Source organism: Sinocyclocheilus grahami, unplaced genomic scaffold (genome assembly GCF_001515645.1).
Source record: "Sinocyclocheilus grahami isolate Dianchi unplaced genomic scaffold, SAMN03320097.WGS_v1.1 scaffold320.1, whole genome shotgun sequence".
NCBI classification, from domain to species: Eukaryota; Metazoa; Chordata; class Actinopteri; order Cypriniformes; family Cyprinidae; genus Sinocyclocheilus; species Sinocyclocheilus grahami.
The window spans coordinates 645,570-666,360 of record NW_015505499.1 but is presented as its reverse complement, the minus strand read 5'-3'; the positions used below and the strand labels follow the sequence as shown (position 1 = coordinate 666,360).

General features: G+C 37.7%; 1 protein-coding gene across 11 annotated transcripts in view; it reads left to right on the top strand.

Moving 5' to 3' along the window:
• LOC107602158 (obscurin-like protein 1) overlaps positions 1–15,033 on the top strand; it is a 32,313-nt gene extending 17,280 nt beyond the window's left edge. For 6 of the 11 annotated variants that reach the window (XM_016294582.1, XM_016294575.1, XM_016294580.1 and 3 more), the window contains 19 exons: positions 411–686; positions 1,193–1,468; positions 1,556–1,828; positions 2,026–2,301; positions 2,397–2,672; positions 2,756–3,031; positions 3,322–3,597; positions 3,694–3,963; positions 4,072–4,338; positions 4,451–4,720; positions 5,224–5,490; positions 6,505–6,771; positions 8,700–8,812; positions 8,953–9,106; positions 9,337–9,498; positions 9,609–9,713; positions 10,853–11,119; positions 13,764–14,033; positions 14,310–15,032. In XM_016294582.1, coding sequence (XP_016150068.1) covers positions 411–686; positions 1,193–1,468; positions 1,556–1,828; positions 2,026–2,301; positions 2,397–2,672; positions 2,756–3,031; positions 3,322–3,597; positions 3,694–3,963; positions 4,072–4,338; positions 4,451–4,720; positions 5,224–5,490; positions 6,505–6,771; positions 8,700–8,812; positions 8,953–9,106; positions 9,337–9,498; positions 9,609–9,713; positions 10,853–11,119; positions 13,764–14,033; positions 14,310–14,320 — 4,352 coding nt within the window. In that variant the 3' untranslated portion in view covers positions 14,321–15,032. Of the gene's footprint in view, positions 1–410; positions 687–1,192; positions 1,469–1,555; positions 1,829–2,025; positions 2,302–2,396; positions 2,673–2,755; positions 3,032–3,321; positions 3,598–3,693; positions 3,964–4,071; positions 4,339–4,450; positions 4,721–5,223; positions 5,491–6,504; positions 6,772–8,699; positions 8,813–8,952; positions 9,107–9,336; positions 9,499–9,608; positions 9,714–10,852; positions 11,120–13,763; positions 14,034–14,309 lie in introns of all 11 variants that reach the window. The other 5 variants (XM_016294574.1, XM_016294572.1, XM_016294573.1 and 2 more) reach the window with 3 other exon arrangements.
• The last annotated feature ends 5,758 nt before the right edge of the window (positions 15,034–20,791 follow it).

The window sequence follows — 20,791 nt, the reverse complement described above, 5'->3', positions numbered from 1 at the left end:
TTGCCCTTATCAGAGTTTAACAAAATAAACATTCATAACCAAATAATCAAAGCCTCTCTTGTTAAACACTAAAATGATCTCCTCGCCACTTTTGCTGACACAAACTGTAAAAAGGATTATAAAGGTTTTTGAACATCTTCCAAATCACTTACTATACAATATTACTATATTGTATAGATAATGTCACCTAATTTAGACATGCTCATTAACTTGCTCAGAAGAATACGCTTCAGAACTACAGTAGCAAATAACATGAGATACGATGATATTCACTCGGAATCAGCAAAATGTCTCATTCATTAGCCATACATAAGTTTGAATCTTTTTCATCATTTCATTTCATTGGTTTTCATATCTTAGAAAGGTTTTTTGGTAATTCTATGAATTTGACTGAACAAAAATCCTCTTAGCTCCACCAGCGATGTTCTCAGCTGTTCCTGAGATTGAGAAGAGCAAGTCCGTTGAAGCAGGCTGGCCAATCATTCTCCAATGTGAGATATCTGATCCTACAGCCCTGGTCCAATGGTACAAGGATGGATTACAGCTCCTACCTCAATCTGGGGTTTACATCCAATCACAGCACACCATGAGGACACTGGTTATCCAATCAGCAAATGTATCCCACTCTGGGTTTTACAGTTGTAATACTGCTGATGATATCAGCGAATTTTTTGTGGATGTTAAAGGTGACATACAATATCCAAAGTATTCTGTTATATAACTAACAAATACATCATTTTGTAGAGTTCCGTTTTCATTGGGTGAAAGCATTCTTCTCTACCTTCAACAGATCCATTCTTGCTGCTTTATGGGCTCCTTAACCATTTCCCTAATGCAGGAATATATCTGAAGCTTCACAAGTTTGTTTGCAGCATTTCCACCAACTACTACTATTCTTAAATGCTATTTAACCAGCATCTTGTTTCTCTTTATTTTTAAAGAAACCATTTATGCTGGGCAAGCATGTAACCTTTATTATCTGTGCTTAACAGCACTTAATTCTCACAAAGCTTTCATTAACTGTATTCTCTTTTTCTTTGTATTACATTTGGCTTTTAGAGTGGAGAAAGTTATACAGGGCTGCCCATGCAATCATCATCAGTGCTTGAATTGCATGCTTCACGTCATACTTGTGTGACAAATTAAAAGCAGCACAACATAAAAACTAAGGTCCATTTCCTTTTCATTGCAGCACCTCCTGTGACATTTGCCTACATACCAGAAGATGATCTGCACAGAAATATTGTGGAACAAGACAATCTACTCCTTTGCTGTCAAGTGTCCAGGTCAGATGCTACTGCACAATGGTACAAGGATGGAGTAGAGCTAAAGCCTAGTGACAACGTCCTCATAGAGGCAGAAAACACTATACGAAGACTGATCGTCCTGTCAGCTCAACTCTCAGATTCTGGGACGTACACCTGTCGTGCTGGAGATAGTGCATTAATATTTAAAGTTAACGTGAGAGGTGAGTAAATATGTCTATATTCATACCAACAACTCGAAATCTGATCAAATTTACAAGGCCGTGTAACTATTTTCTTTTGCTTCACAGAACCTCCAGTGATGATTGTATATCCCAAGGAAGATGTCCACCTTGATCGCTATGTTCCCGAAGAAATTGTCCTCAGCTGTGAACTTTCCCGGCCAAATGGAAAGGTGACATGGTTCAAGGATGGACAGAAACTACAGGAGAGTGAAAACATAAAGCTAAAGTCAGAGGGTCCGTACAGACGACTAAAAATTCTGCGCAGTGGTGTTGAGGACTCAGGAGAATATGTCTGTGACACAGCTGATGATTCAATATTCTTCAATCTAAACATTAAAGGTATCAAATTTAGGTTTAAAATATATTGCATGTAGAGAATTCTGATGTCAGCCAGAAGGAAAGTTGTTGCAGCAGATCAGATCAAGATATTCAGTTGGATAACAGATTACTAAGACATGCATTGCTGAATTTGCGCGAAGTGAGAATGATCAGGAACATGCATTAGGAAAGTAACATGTTTACATGTTTTCCTATAGAACCACCAGTGCGCATAGTTTCTCCTAGTCAGTCCCAAATGGAACTTTGCCAACAGACTTCTGAGAGGATGGTCCTGAGCTGTGAAATCTCTAGACCAAACGCCACTGTACGTTGGTATCGAGATGGACTTGAAGTGGAGGAGAGTGACAGCCTAATTCTGGAGGTTGATGGTGTCTATAGGAGACTTATTATCCCAAAACCTACCGTCAAAGACTCTGCAGAATATGTCTGTGACACTGCTGATGACTCAGTGACCTTCTTTGTAAACATCGCAGGTGTGTCAAAGACCAACTATTTAATAATCCATAATAATAATAATAAAAACAGCTTCAGTTCTCAATGTCCATAATGACTTTATTTCTTCATGCAGAGCCACCAGTTAGATTTATTCGGCCAAGGAAAATGGCCTATGGAGTAGAGAAACTTGTTGGAGACATTGTGGTTCTTGAGTGTGAAGTGTCTCGACCAAATGCTGAAGTTAGTTGGAAGAAGGATGCAGAAGAGATTGAGGAGAACAGCAACATAACTATCACAGAGGATGGAACAAGTCGACAGTTAACCATTCACTCTACAGCTTTTGAAGATGCAGGGCAATATATCTGTGATGCTAGAGATGATGTGATGGATTTCCTAGTGAAAATCAAAGGTACATTTCTGTGATAAGCATATTCAAATGCTTTGATGAATCCATCACTGCAACTAACTAAAATTTTACCCTCTTTCTTCCAGATCCACCACTAAAAATTCTGCGGAAAGCTGACATAGAAACAAAACGCAGATTTGTAGTATCTGATGCCATTGTGTTAAAATGTGAGATCTCAAGACCAAATGGGGTGGTCAGTTGGCTTAAAGACAATGAGAAGATTGAGGGAAATGAGCATTTTATCTGTGAAGAGGAAGTGACATTCAGATCCCTGATTGTCCTGAGCGCTGAGTTGAAGGACTCAGGGGAGTACATATGTGATGCACAAGATGATAAAGTTGTCTTCAGTGTTACTGTAGAAGGTACTGCTTGTTAAAAGGCAATGTAAACAATGAAAAGCATGCACATACTTGTTCAAAGAAAATATACAAAACTTTACCTTTACCTGTGCCTTTAGCTTGTCACTGGGGCAGAACCCTCAAAAGTACACTTTTGTATCTTATTTACCCACTTATGGTACCATTAGGCATAGATAAGGTACACCGTACCTTTAAGGTTACTGCACCATTGACAAACTGCTGTTCCCCCTAACGATTTTTGCACAAATATTTTTGACAGTGTACTTTAAAAATAACTAATTATTTTTGCTCAGAGGCTCCAGTGTCTATTGTTGGAAATTCAGAGAAGCCAGAACACCACATTTTAAAGACAGGAGATGAGCTTATCCTGGAATGTGCGGTATCTCAAGTAAATGCTATAGTCCAGTGGTACTTCAATGGACGTTTACTGCAAGAGGATTCACGCACACACATTGAAAGCAGAGACACAACGAGGAAGCTTGTGATATCAGAACTTCAGATATCTGACTCTGGAGAGTATCTTTGCGATGCCATTGATGACAAAATGACAACTAGACTAACAGTTCAAGGTAAATTTACCAGTAGCATAGCCAAGAAAACCCAATTTCAAACATATCAATTAAACCACTTTGCATACAATCACTAAATATCACATTTTTTCACAGTACCACCATTCAAATTTATCAAAAAAGATGAAAGAACAAATATTTCAGCCTATGAAGAAGACAGTGTGACACTACGTGCCACTGTTAACAGGGTCAATGCCCCAGTTATATGGCAGAGAGGCCATGATCCAGTCAGAGGTGATCGTTTCCACACAACAAGTGATGGTAACACCCACTACCTCACTATTAACCCACTTAAGAGAAGTGATACTGGAGAATACACGTGTCATGTGGGATCTGACGAGATGCATTTCAGTGTCCATGTTAAAGGTAAGACCAGGGAATGGGCTGTGAAATTCTACAACTCTACAAAGTGTTATATGTGACTGCTTGTAAAAGATCTCTAGTAAAGTGTTGTCTAAATTGTTTCCTAATCAGCAATGAAAGTGAAATTCTCAAAACCACTAGAAAACGTAGTGGGACTCAAAGGGAGTGATGTGGTTTTAAAATGTGAACTGTACAAGTCAAAAGGAGATGTTCAGTGGCTTAAGGGAAGCCAAGAGATTGCACCAAACAGACATTTTACAATCAGAGCTGAGGGTCGAGTGAGAAGCCTGACAATACATGATGTCACAGAAGAGGATGCAGGAGAGTATGCTTGTGAATCTAAAGATGAAAGGACATCAGCAACTGTAGTGGTCAACAGTAAGTTCAATTCTACCAAAGGATTTACGTTAATCTGCATAAAGCTTGACCTGAAATCATGAATGAATCACATATTAATTTAGTGCCAATTTCCTTCTCTTCTTGTCCCAAGTTCCTCGCATTGTGGAGTTTATTGCAGAGCTACACAACATAACTGTCATGGAAGGAGAAGACGCAATATTTAAGTGTGTGGTATCTCCAGAGGATGCAAAGTTGGCCTGGTTTAAGAATGGCCAGCCAATTTCATCAAATGAGAAGTTCAACATCTCAAGTAATGGATTATGCCATATGCTGCATATCAACAACTGCCAAGTCTCAGATAGCTGCAAGTTGACAGCCGAGGCTGAAGGTGTGATTTCCAGAGCTATCCTACAGGTCCAAGGTAGAATACCATCCATTATTATTTGACTGCTTTACTTGATTTTTGTTTGCTTACAAATCAATCAGAATGCGACTTATGAACATGTATTCTTAGCATCAACCTATGAAGTAACCAATTAACTAATGGGTATTTTTCTACAATTTTCTTCAAAATAATATTTGGAATGCAGAGAGTGATATATTTTAAGAGCCTGTGCAGGTCTTTAATGCCATGTCAACATGTTTGAGTTTAATAATGACCCTTTCAGACATGCCTGAATTTTTGAAAAGGTGCTTATGATGGCTTGTGCTTAGCAGCTTCTCCAGTTAGAATTCCACTCTTAACTGACAGAGACAAGTGTTACTACAGTACATAGCAATGTAGAATGAGGAGCTGTACTCCAAGCACATGAAATAATGTCATTCTCATTGGCTCTGCTCGTTGGTTTTCAAATATAAAGACTTTTCTAAAGTGTTCAAATGCTATGGGAAAAGATCTTATCATTTAACCTTATCTGTATTCAGAGGCACAGGTGCTTTTCACGAAGAGCATGGACCCGGTGGTTGCAGAGGAGTTTGGTGAGGCAACACTTGAGGTGGAGGTCAGCCTTGAGACTGCGGAGGTGCAGTGGATGAGACAAGGAGTGGTTATACATCCAGGGTCCAAATTCACCCTGAAGCAGAATGGCCAAAAACGTTCTCTCACAATCCACAAACTCACCCTTTCAGACCGCGGCACCTACAGCTGTGAAACGCTTCATGACCGCACACAAGCCAAGCTCACTGTGGAACGTGAGTCTGCACTACTGCTTTCTTTCTCACTATGTGCTGTTGTTAGCATTTCTTTATGGTGATGGTCCCTCATTACTGCCCGTTGCGATGTTGTTGTCTTAAACAAACTGAATCAAGTGACCAAGAGTAATGCGAGCAGGAGGCAGCTACTTTAGTGACACTGGTTCCACGGTTTGACAGCAGCAAACAGGTGACTGGCACACTACTTACTGAGTCCTGGGGAACAGCTTTCTGTATTGACATTAGATCAGAAGAGTTATGATAATTTAATTAAGCATGCCAAATGAGAACTGGATCAAGAGCTGGTAAAAGGTCCTGGCTAAGTAACCTTTTAATTCCTCTTAGTTGCCTGTGAAACACAGATATTATGAGAGGATAAAAGTTTAATGTGGCTCTACTCACAACTGATTTCCATTGCCTTCAATACATTTATTAGTCAGTCTTATTTCAAACCTATCATACAAGATTTTCAATATCTCTTAACATAAATTTTCGAGATAAAATTAATTTACTCTTTAGAAAACAAGCAATTAATTACCAGTGATATACATTCCTTTCAGGATAGGTCAAGACGATGAAGCTGTGTTGTACAAATGAGCAAATGATGAGAGAAAGTCTGCACTTTGGCTGTTCCTGGCACCAACTATGAATCTGGATCTGTTTTCATTGCAGCTAAATTTATGCACTGGCCTTCAAAATCTAGGGTGGTGTCACCAACTCTCTAAAATAAACCCCTCTTTTCCACGGGGAATGCCTGTCTGCCTGTCTGTTTTGGAAAACTTAAAAAAATGTTGGCATAGCCCTGGTTGAAGGCAGGATTTAGTGTATTGCAAACACCAAGCGGACAAAACCGTGCCAACTAATTCAACAACTGTTGCTCTATTTTTTCTCTTTATTACCTTTAGCTTTCATCTTAATCTCTCTTTCTTTTCCAAACAATTCTCTGATATCTAATTGCATCACCATTGAAAAATACTTTTTTTTTGCATTTAACAACCTGTGCTTCTCACACAGCACGAAAAATCAAGATTCAGAAAGATCTAACTGAGATCCAGACTTACGAACGAGAGACGGCTTCTTTTGAGGTGGAGCTGTCACATGGCAATGTGGATGGTGTGTGGCAGAAGGATGGGCACATTCTCAAAAACAACAACCGCTTGCGGATGACTGCAAAAGGACGAGTACACAGCCTAACCATCTCCAACCTGACCTTGGATGACACTGGCACCTACATATTCTATGTTGAGAACATCAGATCACTAACAAGATTGGAAGTTAAAGGTACTGTGCAAATGAAAACTATTTCTATAGCAGAAACATAAAAGGGCAGTTCGCCCCAAAAGGAAAATTAAGTAATTATTTACATTATTTAGCAGATGTTGTTCTAATCCTGTATGCCCTTCTTTCTTTTTCGAACCACAAAAGGAGAAATGTTCTCAAATGTCTTCATCTACATACTGTAATGGCTGTGAAAAGCAACCAGCTACACACTTGATCACAAAATGATTCCATGCAACTTGTGCTTTCTTCTCTGTAGTAAATATATTTGTTGTGTTCCAGTTGTAGCAACAACAAAATGAGTTTGCATGTTCACATCATCAGCTTTCGTTCTGACAACTGGAGTTCGGGTCTGGAGATACTCACCTCAGAGAAGAAAGTACACAGATACTTTTTGGTTTTTCTAGGTTTTGTGGTTTGTGTAGGGTTTTTATTAATTATTAATTAATTATCGCCAGTCACAGTGTAGACACAGCGTAACGTTACAAAAGCATTATTTTTAAGGAATCTCCCGATCTTGCCAGTAAGATAATGTTAGTTTTTTCACTTCATTTTATTGTGGATTTATTTTTAACTAATTCTAACTAAATTCTGTTTTTTTATGTAAAAATCTTGCTAACATTCTAAGTAGACATCACAGAACATTATAAAACTTTTAAAAACTGCAATTCATGACCTCTTTAATATCTTGTGTGGGGTTACTTCTCAAGTAAATTCATCTTTCAAGGATTTTTTTAGACACATAAACTGGAAATTTAGATTTAAAATACTCATCTGCGATTCAGTGTTAAAATACTTTCTAGTATAAAGTGGAAGGACAACTAAAAGTATGTAATTGATAGGCTAACTATTTGGCTGTGTGGCACCTTTAAAACATTGCTTTGTTTATTTAAGCTGCCTGACATCAACTCCAGGCTCAACCGATGACATGAGTTCAGGGCAGGACAACTCTTATTTTAAAGGGTTATTTATTGTTAGTTTAGAAAACTTGTTTGTGAACTAGTGGTGCAGAAATTACACAAATGCTAAAGAGATTTAGCAGTTCTGTAAGATTTAGCCACTGGTCTAAACCACCCGTATGCCTTTAACCTTACACCTTCTCTCCAACACCCTACCATACAAAAACGGGCACCCAAAATGATCTGAAACACATATCCAAAATCCTTAAATAACCTATGAAGGTCATGCATATACTCATATTAATTTATAGCGTCAAGATATACAGGCTTGCAATAATCTGGATCTTGTTTCTTAATTGCTTTGGCAACAATTAACATATAAGGGGTGGAATTTGGCCATGATCAACAAGTCGTAGGAGGTAAGACAGTCCAGAGCAATGATGTAAGTCTCAAACTGGTTAAATTTCAGACACTGATGACAGTACAATGGCATGGACAGACAGCTTTGCTACTGCTCTTACCATGTGTCAGGTTACACATATAAAAAGATACGGATCACATGATCAGACTACAGCTACTGAAACATTTCAAACATTCACAAGCATAAGGTGCCGGTGTAAGGTAATCTCTTCTATGCCAAGTCACTCAATAGGGCTTATCCTTTGGAGTCACAAAGCTGTCACTGCGGATGACAATAACGTGTAAACGCCACAACAACAAAGGACTCATCTCAAAGTCCTCTAGACACAAAGCTGAGGTATAGTTAAACGATAAGCTCCTGTTGTACTAGACATATTGATATGTACACAACTGACTCATGTGATCTCAAAAGTCAAATGGGGCAACCAGAGGTAAATTGTCAAAAATAATAAGAAATATTGACTGGCTTTGAAAATCACAGCCTTTCAAATTTGATCAAAATGGTGTTGTCATTGGTTTTGGTTTTGCCTAATAAAATGTGTATATCTAGCATGTTTTCATGTCAAAAGCATTATTTTCACATAGGCTGACAAGACTCCTTTGCTTCCTCAGAAATTCCAGTATCAATTCTGAAAAAGCTCGAGGATATCAGGCAACCAGAAGGATCTGCCGTAACCCTTGAATGTGAGCTCTCACGCCACAATGTGGATGTCAAGTGGACAAAGGTAAAATTACATGACATCCTCAGAAAACCCTGTAGTTGCTGTAAATTAAAAATCATAAAAAAGCCCCAAGCCAATATCTACTAATAATTATGTGAAAAACTTCTAAAAAATGAGGGGGGGTGGGTGTCCTCTTCTTTCAGAATGAAGTTCAGCTTAAACCAGGAAAAAATCATCGCATTTACTCGATGGGAAGAAAGTGCTTTCTACAGATACTGAAGTGTGAGCTGGGAGACTCTGGTTTATATGTGTGTGATGCTGGGGATGCCACTACCTCCTGTTCAGTGGATATCTATGGTAAGAACAGAAAGATTATATACTTTCCTGATTATTTAAAACTAAATCTTAGCTATATCTTAATCCCTGAATAAAATAATGCTGAAGTAATTCACTCTAAGTACAACATTGCCGTCTACTGGTACGGAGGTGAATTTAACAAAATGGGAAGCATTTACCCTTGATTTGTTTTAAATGAGTACATAATGAAATTATGCAACGCCTTTTTAAGTTTATTAACCTTTCAACAGAGAGGGAGCTTGAGATACTACAAAGCTTAGAGGATCTGGATATTCAAGAAGGTCAGAATGCAGTGTTCATGTGTGAAGTGTCCCTGGACGATGTGCCCAGAGAGTGGTTTAAGAATGGCGAGAAGATCAAATCAACCAGCACCATTAAGATTCGTCAGGAAGGTTATTGTAGCACCTGTTGCTAAACTTTACCCTCTTCCAAAAATGAACCACAAAATATTTAAATCAGTATCTGATCATACATTTTCCGAACCATTTTTTTTCCTACTTAGGGACAAAGCACTTCCTCCTCATATGCAATGTTAAAGAAGACGATTCTGGAGAGATCAAGTTTGTTGCCAAGAATGTTGAGACTACAGCTTACCTTGAGGTGGAAGGTCTGTATTTAGTTTAAGTCAAGCATTCACTACAAATCCAAAGCTAGTCACCCCCTTTGATGACAAGTCACAGATGCTATGACATTTCAGACTGGTTTGAAATGTGGCCAAACCAGACGTTGGATATTTACACTGTTCCGACAAGTGAGAAAGCAGCAATGACCAACAACCAAAAAAAATTTATATATATCATTTATATATATTTAGGCTATATACATTTTTGGTAACACTTTCTATGAAGCCCGTATTTATAATACATTATAAGGGTATTCTTAAGGCATTATTTATAATGAATGCATAATGCATTATAAAAAAACGTATAATATGTTATATCAACTCATGAATAATCATAACAACAATTATAATACATCATAATACTTACGTATTTGTGGTTATAAGTTTAAGAGTATGATTATTTATAACACACAATGAACACCGTATTAAATCTACTTCATTTACAGTATTGTCAGTTTATCTGTTGGTTGACCATCAAAATAAAGTGTTAGCATATATAGTATTTACAGTAGCAGACATACTAATACTCTAATAACCGCTAGTTGATATGTAGTTGCAGAGTCACTTATCAACAGCTGTCTAAAGGGTACCATCAAAATAATCAAACTGATATTACAATAAAAAATAGTTCAATGCAAATGTGTCATATTACACATTCATCTGATCTGATATCTGATCTTATGACTGTTTGAGAGAAAAAAGTGTATTATTATTATTATTACTACTACTTATAAGTGGTCTTTGACCGCTTTAAGTAAAGTAGCATAAGAAAAATGGCAAGATATGAGACTTATAAAACATTATAACTATGAGAAATATAATCCATTGTAAAAGTGGATGCAACATGTTCATTGTGTTATAAATCATCATACTCTTAAAAGCTATAACCACCAATAAGTAAATATTATTATATATTAAAACTGTTCTTATGAATATTCATGAGATAATACAACATATTATATGCATTATGCATTCATTTTAATGCCTTAAGAATACCCTTATAATAATTATATTATTATAAATACGGGCTTCATAGAAAGTTTAACCATATTTTTTTTTCAATTATTGCATTGTCAAGAATGAACTTACAACGGACTTAAAACTACAACTTTTCATTTCTACAGCACTACCAGCAAACATTGTGAAACCACTTCAGGACAAGACTGCTCTGGAAAAAACCCGCGTCATACTGGACTGTACTGTGACCAATCCGCGTTGCAGCATTCGCTGGTATAAGGGACCGAATGTCATCCTGCCCTCAGAGCGCTTTGAGATCTGCAGTGAAGGGTGCTATCGAAAACTTGTGATTCAGCAGGTGTTGCTAGAAGATGAGGGCACCTACAGTGTCCAAGTTGGAAACTACACATCTTCAGCAAAACTAACTGTTGAAGGTGAGGCAAATTCAGCCCTTTTACACCAATTATGGATTGATTGACAGCACTGTCATATAAAAAAAATGAAGAAGAAAGAAAGAAAAAGAAAAAAAAAAGTAGTTATTTGAGCTGTTCATTTAGAGTTAATGATCAGATTTGTTCGATTATTATATGAAGCCACATTGTATGCACATTGTTTGCATAACAAACCAATGTTTTCACTCAGTATATATATATATATAGAGAGAGAGAGAGAGAGGCTATAGCCTATATAGCCTATGTATAATTTAAAAACGTGACTACATTCATCGTGATTGAGGGAACGTAAATTGAAAGTTATTTAAAAATTATAATACATTTTATATCAGGAATATGCTACCTAGCCTATAGAAAGAGATTATGGGAAAGATTTCAAAACAATATTTATCCATCTTTTGTACTGTACATTATAATGTTTTGAATCAAAAATTCACTTAAAGCATATACAGTAAACATCATCAAATTGTTTTGGATAGAATTTCAATAGGCTATTGCTGCATCCCATTCCCTACACGAACATATATCAACAAAACCTTAATATATTTGCTATGTCTAATAACAATGATATTTTCGGATGACAAGTCTTTTCGGATGTTGCAACAACTTAAACCAAGCAATCACTTCTATTAGGTGGGACGTTCTTAAGTCAAACCAAACGCGTTTCTTGGCACGAAGACTAATCCGACATGAAACCTTGTGTCACACACCTAATCTCATGAGAAATTACCTAATTGTCTTAATATTCCAGCGCTTATTTGATGCCAAATACATTTTAACATGTTTCATAGCAAAATTACTCAAGCAATTTATTTCCAAGTACTTTAGACCGGGGTGCAGTGTAAAAGAAAAAGTATTTTTTTAATATTTGAAATTGCTAAAATGTTCAAAAAAGCATTTATTATATAATATCCATTTCTGATGTCGCCAATAATTAGAGATGCACTGAAATTCTGGCTGCCGAAAATGAGTTCACCGCTCAGGTTTCACTTTCACGTGGTGTGACTCTGCGTATTATCCCGCTCTATGCTCAGTCGCTCCACTCATATAGCCTACCGTTCACTCAAAAAAGTCCACTCAAAAATCGAGCCGACAGGAAACATCGATGTAGTACAGTATTGTTTCTGTTTGCAATAGCCCTACTGTGCTGTAACATGGTGTGGTATATGGGCAACTCTGGTAACACTGCCCTCTCATTCATTGATCTGCTAACCGTTATGCTAACGTGCTCTAATAATAATAGTTTTCTAGGACTATACATTATTTGGATAATTGGTAATACAAATTTAAAATACTAAATCTCTTAATTGCCCTACACTCTAAAAAATGCTGGTTTAAATAAATCGAGCTATTGGGTTGTTCTGGCCCAGCGGTTGGGTTGTTCTGGCCCAGCGGTTGGGTTGTTCTGGCCCAGCGGTTGGGTTCAAAACAACCCAACCGCTGGGTCAAAACAACCCAATAGCTGGGTTTGTCCCTTTTTAACCCAGCACTGGGTTATATTTAACCCAGCATTTTTTAGAGCGTACTGTTAGACCTACCTGAAAAACTAAAAAACAATTTATTTCATTTGTAGACCTATTTTTTTCATCATTAGTGCTATCATTAGTAATTTCTTTATTTGTTCTTATTTTAATACTGACTGCTTACTTGTCATTTTTTTTATTCAATTCAAAGTTTGAAATCAAGCTATCTTGTGCAACTGCAACAAAATTACCCCACTGTAAAATCAAAAATACACTGAGTGAGCAAAAATGTGTGCGATAGCTAGTTATAATGGTAATTAAACAATGTTTACATATGAATAAAAGCTTACATTAGAATGTCATATAAATTGGTCTCTTCATTAGAAATACTGATTACACCATTGATGGACAAAAAAAATTAATAATATAAAAATATCTGTATGACAGTATATTCTGCAGCTCTTCCCTGCTGTACCGAATATCTATACTTTTCAAAGTATCATATCGAAGTTAGAAATTCCAGTATTGTGACAACTAATTTTGTAGGGTGCAACAAATTTGTTAAAATTTCCAAAGGGTGCCGCGACTAAAAAAAAGGATGGGAAACACCGCTTTACGAATAAATCTCTGGCCTGCTTTGGGCGTTCAATTTACCCTCAGCAACCAGTCACTCAACTATAGGCGCTCAGAGTTCTCTGCAGTTACTACAATTAACCGGCAGATGGCAATGTCTCCCTTTTACATCTACAGTACCTATATACGCTTGCTGAGAGTACCACAAAAACAGTGAGGGCATTTAATTATTAATTAGCCTAAAATCTAATTCAAAACATATCTGCCAAGCTCTTAAAAATGTCATATTCATATTTATGTTGTTTCATACATTTAAAAAAAAAACATCTACAATTTTCAAAATTATTTGCTAAAAATTTAAAATAATGCACATATATGTCATGACAAAAAAAGGCTATCTGCACGTTAGTGATTTTGCTTAATTTAACAGTGAAATACTGATTTTGAAATATTAATAGTATTATATAGGAACTGCTTCTTTTTCTTTTAATTAATAATAATAATAATAATAATAAAACATTGCATTGACAGTATAGCTGAGACTATTTAACATGCCTATCTATGGATTGGCACTTCCTCTGTTGAAACAGCTCTGTCAGTCCTAATGGTGAGAGAGCTGCAGGACGTGGATGTGACAGCTCCTGCAGATGCATGCTTTGAATGTGAAGTGTCTTTGCCTGTGGCCAAGGCACCTACCTGGACCCTGAATGGGGAGACACTGCATCCTGGTCCTAAAGTTGTGGTGGGGAAAATGGGAACCATTCATAGGCTCATTCTCAAACAAACATCCGAAGACATGAGCGGCACAGTGTGCTTTATCACAGGGAGAGTCAAAAGCACTGCACATCTGCAAGTCATAAGTAAGTTGTATATTTTGTTATAGTAGATATAATGCATGTTTATATATTGCCAAGTAAAAGTTTACAATATGTGCTTATATACTGTACATACCTTTACTCCGAATAGGAGATGTTTTTGATGCCTATTCTTAGACATGGAGTCCGGACTTGTTTTAATAAGAACTTGATACACACTAATAGCTTGGGGCCATGTGATTTACATTGGTATCCAGCTGAGGGTAAGGGTTTATCAAGTGACTGCTGACTTATTAATCTTTCTATTTTTCTTTATGGCAGGTAACCACTGAGAAACAACACATAAGCACTTACAGTGCATAATGCTCAACTACGCCACTATTTAAATACAAAAATACCTAATGAAATTATGAAACTATTAACTGTTTTAATGTGTCTGAAAGAGATAGGTCTATCTTTAATTTATTTGAAATGCAAATTTATTATGCTGTTTTACATATCATATCCTGCTCTTTATGGTTTACCATTCATTGCATAATCATTTTTAAGTTTTTCTAAATTTATGATCAAACACATTGTGCTTTATAGGCTACACAAAAAATGAACAACACCAGGCCAGACACCCAGAAATGTAATTCACCCATGTTGTTACTGCTTAAATTTCTTGCACAGTAATTTGGTATTTAATTTTGAAATTTGTGTACTACTGTATATCCTTGTATAGATATCCTTTGTGTTGTTTTTTAAATTCTTGTTGTGTGGGATGCAGATTAAAGTGAGGTTAAGGCGAAATAAAAATGTGCCGGGCCAAAGATGATCAAAAGAGGGTTTGGGACGGAAAGTAACTTCAGCATACATAACAAATACACTGAATTCAAGAATACAGACATTTTACAAAGTAGGGAAACATTTACAAATAAATGAAAATGGTTTTGATAGTTGTAGTTGTTTGCTTCTGTTGTAATCAGAAGGTATGTCACGATTCTTGCCTTTTACTGAAGTATCCGAATAAAGTGCTGCAATTTTCCCTTGTTAAGCAATATCTTTCAATAAAATGTAAAAACAAATTTTCTTGAGGAGTGTTCTATTGTGTCTATTTTAGTGAACAGTCAATACTGTACTGACCAAATGTCCCTCTTCAAGGTCAACACTGCCGTCTACTGGTTCTGCAATCTAGAAAGGAAAGTTTTGTACATGACTTACATTCTCTGTTCATTTACCTACTTACCTTCGCGTTGTTCCAAACCGATAGGCCTAAGACTTTCTTAAACTTATCTATAAACCTTCCTATATTTTACCAGTGCATTCTCTAGAGTATTACAGGGAAAAAATGATGATGTATGTATGTATGATGATGATAATAATAATAATAACAAAGTCATTGGGGTTAATTAAGTTATTTGTAATGGCTTGTAGCTTTAACAGGTCACAAACACCAGGAAGTTTTTACTTGCTTTGTCTTAATTTTGTAGCCAACCTCTATAACCACTGAACTCGATTGTCTGAATCATAATACCTAAATTAATGTATTTTTTAATTACATACTACATACCACATCCCAGAACCCTAGTTTTAGAAGCACTTAGAAAAGGCAAAGGGGGAAAAAAATCTCACCTTATTTTTCAACGCGGAAGTAAGCCGTTTTCTGTGAATGTGCGAGACTTCCTGGAAGCAATGACACCGGAAGCCAGACACATAACATTTACAAATGGCCGCCTCGTACGCTCTAATGGGTTGAGATTAGTCTCAGCCTCAGACTTCACGCCCACATATGGCACACAAAAGTGGAAGCACTTCAGGAGTTTCGAAGTCGTCATCGGATTGGCTGAATTATACAGGATTTCCGGGAGACGTGTGTGTCGCGTTCTTTAACGTTCCGCCTGGAAACAAAGATGCCGTGATGCCAAACCCCCTCAAGAAAGAAGAAAGCTGTCTTGACGGTCTTGTTTACAGCTGTGACGACGAGAGCTTATCAGGATCAACTAAATGCTGGATTTTCAAAAGTATGTGAAAATTTAAAGTTCGCGGAACAGAATCTTTAAAATACGTGTGGCGACATTTCCACACCCCGAAACGTGACACTGAAACGAAACAAACTGATTGGTTGTTTGACATGTTGGTCAAACGGCCTCATGGGCGGGCTTTGGCCAATGAAAGCTGCCATGGATTCCAGACCTTCAGCCGACAATCACTGTAGGTTGGGATGGGCGGATCGATCTTTAAAGGGGTCCTATTATGCTCTTTTACAATGTCTTGAATTTGTTTTGGGGGTGTACTAGAACATGCTCTCATGCTTGATGGTTCGAAAAACGCATTATTTTTTACATAATTTACATTATTAAAATACCTTTCTCCCCAGTCTGGCACAAACGGCTCGATTAGTTCTGGGTTTGATGAACGCCCGCCTTCCGAAAAACGAAATGTGATGTGAGTGGTTAGCTATCCCAGTGCGTTATGATTGGCGAACAGCTATAATAATAATACACTTGTGTATAATAATTATATTGTACTCTCTCTCTCTATATATATATATACATACACACACACACACACTAAGCAATAAAAAATAATAAAAATGTGTCCGCATTCAAATGTACCGTCTGTTCCTGTTTCCATTGACACCACGAACCATGCAGCTTCTTATTTATTTTAATTTTTATAATCTTTTAAAGATGTATTATATAAAATAGGACGCTGCGCTACGGCTAAAATGAGCGCTTCCTCCATTTTTGAATTTCTGTCCAGAGAGGTCACAGTGACGTATCGATCTTCTACTGGTCACACGTCTTCACATGATGCGAATTCGCAGGTCAGAGTTCACCAAACTTGAACTTTGGAACGCAGCGGAATGCGAAATTTTTCGCATGAGCTTGCGTTTCCGGTCTGACGCATTCGCATGCGTATGAATGGAAGTCAATGGAACGAAAAGTGCAGTGTGACCGCCCCTTCAGACGGTGTTTCAGTACTGCCCCGCCCCCTTGCCAAAGCAGCAAGTTTAGTTAAGGATGGCGTCAATATTGCCATATCAATTTGAGCCGGATTCAGACCCAGAGAATTTTGAACAAGAGGATCGCGCAGAACCTTTGCACGCACGGATATTGCAAGACATATTAGAGTGGTAACATTATTGTTGCTTTTTTTGTTGTTGTTTTTTTGGCTAAATCACGTTTTAGATAGGATGTCAACAACCGCTTAAAAATAACTGCATTTACTATGTACAGATAAGTGCATATGTATTATTTTTTATTGTTATTGAATTCTAACATTATAACATGAATTGCAGTGAAACTGTTATACAGTTGAATTTATTTAGACCATTGTCCAGTGTTTCCCAGGCGGCATTTATATGCAAACGCATTCTCTGCCAGCAGAAGTCGTTGTTGGAGTGATAGAGATCAAGTTTTCCCCAGTAACGGCTGTACACAAAGCAGCGCTCCACTCAAAAAACACTGCTTTATCAGACATTACATACAAGATTAAATGAAAATGGCATCCAATTTTCTGAAGTCGGTTTCCTTCAGAAATACTGTACTATAAAAACACCCGCACTCAATGTATGGGAAACACTGTAGTCTCATAATTGAAGTGTAAATTCTGCCGATTACATCATTGTACTGTCAGCAATTTATTATAAAAACGTTTTCATAATTGTAACATACATATTTACATACATAATTATTCATACAGCAGCACTTCTTCGTCGTCGTCTTATCTGATGCACTCACTCAACCAAGCATTCTAACCAAGACCTCACCCCTCAACCATTGGAATTATTTTAATGATATTCTAATGGGCCGCTTTGTGATATCACAGCCCAGAAAACAAACGCTGTAGTCCAAACGAGCCGTTTGTTGTAGTAAAAAACGAAATATCTCCCTTTGGAGTGGACTTTGAGATTTGTAAGTTTGAAGATCTTTTTTATGCCCAAACATACACACTACACACTGACTAAAATTCAAAAAGTGAAAAAAGCATAATAGGACCCCTTTAAAGGTGCAGTGTGTAAATTTTAGAATTGCAACCAACGGCTCAGTCCCCCGCTCACCCCTCTCTTTAGAAAAGCTACGGTGGCCGATACAGGACTAAGATGTCGTCAGTAAAGACAGCAGAGAGCAATGAGATTTCTTTACAATGGTAAATTAAGGAATTATATTTACTTAATTATTTAATAAATCGATGTTATTGCGAATATTAATGTACTTGTACATCATTGTGTCAGTGTTTTATTCGCAAGAACAACAAAGTGACGAAACGCGCTGTGTAGAGCAGTTTGTCCATTTAGGGCTACTGTAGAAACATGGTGGCGACTTCCATGTAAGGGGACCCGCGGTCTATGTAGATATAAATTGCTCAATCTAAGGTAATAAAAACATAACGGTTCATTAAGTTAGGTCTTTATACACCTCTGAAAACATAGTTATGTATATTAGATTGCATTTCTGTCAAAAGATCGATGTAAATATTACACATTGCACCTTTAAGTATCGATACTGATGCTGTATCGAAAGGATCGATCCTCACATAAAAATATCGATTCTAAAGTGCATTTTTTTAACCATTAATTGTATTTATTTATCAAGAAATTCGGTGCATAAAATAAGCTTCTAAGTGGAAAAATAGACTATATTAGTGAATAATTGCATTGGATAGAACCATTTCTCCTGCTCATCGGAACACGCAAATGCTGAAAGACAGAACTAATCAATCACAGACAGCTGAAGCATGGCTCAGTGCTTGTTCAAATAGGGCTGCATTTCCCAAAAGCATCAGGGGCCGGTTGCACCAGCTGTACGTAAGTTACAACTCAGCCTAGTTTTGACGTAAATGGGCACTAATGCCGAATTCACACTGCACGATTTTCAAAGTCGTCGGGTCACCGTGGTTTTCACACTGCACGACTATCTAAGGTAGCATTCAGTTGCTGCTGTGTTCACATTGCACGATGGATCGGCGACAGGGGGTTTCACACTGCATGACTTTACAATAGGAAGAATCGCCGACAACTCTCTCTGGTCGCAAACTACGTTTCACAACAAAACACATGCGAGAAGTGATAAGGAAATAACGCGAGAACCCGCGTGCGTCAGACCGGAGTTCTCGAGCAAGACTGGGATTATCAAATATAGCCCGCAAATAGTCTGTGAGCTGATTTCCAGCTACAAGGAGAAAAAGAAAAACAGATTATGCAGGAGGGAGATGCAGGGAACAGGGATTGGGTGCTCTGAAAAGAGAGTTGGAGGTAAATAATTTTGCAGTAACTGTTATGCTGATGTTGTGGCTGGGCAAGCAAATGTTTGTGCTTGTTTCTGTATGATATAATTGTTCATATATCTATTAAAATACTGATATTCTGGTCTATAACTCCTCCCCGAACTTCCCTCTGCCCTGTATCTTGGTCTCTCATTGGCTGTAGGTCATCGCCGATTTAGATTTCAGTCAGGACTCATTTCACACAGCGTGATTGTGAATCGTCGACAGCTCCAGATATTTAGCATGCCAAATATTTCACGGGCGTCGGCGATTCCCTCAGATCGCGTCTTTGATAATTCACACTGCGTGATTGTCACTTGTGTGAATGAGCACCGATTTGCCTCCGATTTCGGGCATTTGTCAGCGATTTCACAAAACCTGTCGGCGACTGAAAAATCGGGCTAAAATCGTGCAGTGTGAACTCGGCGTAAATTACAACTAAAGGCGGGCGTACAAGTAGGAGCTCGCAGGCGATTGTTTTCTCTCAGGAGAAAATCGCACATGCTCGTGGCTCGTACCGTGTGAGAAGAATTATGGGCTTGTCACTTGTGTGAATGAGCACCGATTTGCCTCCGATTTCGGGCATTTGTCAGCGATTTCACAAAACCTGTCGGCGACTGAAAAATCGGGCTAAAATCGTGCAGTGTGAACTCGGCGTAAATTACAACTAAAGGCGGGCGTACACGGTGCAATTTTTGCTGTCGTAGGAGCTCGCAGGCGATTGTTTTCTCTCAGGAGAAAATCGCACATGCTCGCGGCTCATACCGTGTGAGAAGAATTATGGGCTGATCCGAGAAGTTACGAGCACCTCCCGTCCTCCCGATAATTTTCAAACATGTCAAAAAAAATGGGATGCTGTCGGTTTAAATTCGTGGCGTATGTGCGGTTGAACGAGACGATTTGGGAGCCATCTTAAGTTGACCAATCAGAAGATGACAAAAACCATATAGTCTATAATAGTTTTATTTTTATTTTACAGTTCTATTTTTATTTGTTATTCCGAATGTGCCAAATTTGCCGTTCAGCAAAATTTCAGAAATGGCCTACTCCCGCGAGTTCTTTATGAAGAACAGAAAGTCCATGCTTTTCTCTGCTTTTCAGCCATTCTCTCTGCCATGTCCTTTGTCCTCGTTTTTTTTTTGTACGTCAAGCCGCCTGCCACAATGAAAACTATTTCGTCCTCAGAATCCATATTTTTATGAATGGCGCGAAACATAATGCTTACGTTCTTAAGGCGGGCGTACGCCGTGAGATTCTGAAGGTCGGAAGGTCGGAAGGTCGTGAGCTCTGGCACATGTCACGATTGAGTTTATCCGAAAATCGTACGGAGGCAGTCACACACGACACGAATTTACTATGATTTTACAAACTCTGACGTTAGCATTATGTTTTGAAAATAGAAAAGAAACATATAAGCTATCAAACATCTTTGCATTAAAAAAAGCACTGTACATTTTCAGAAGAAAAAAAAAAAGCCAAAAGGTAATGTGTACAACTTTAGGTAATGTGTATGTTTAACCCCTTAACTGTCACTCACATATTTGAACATAGAC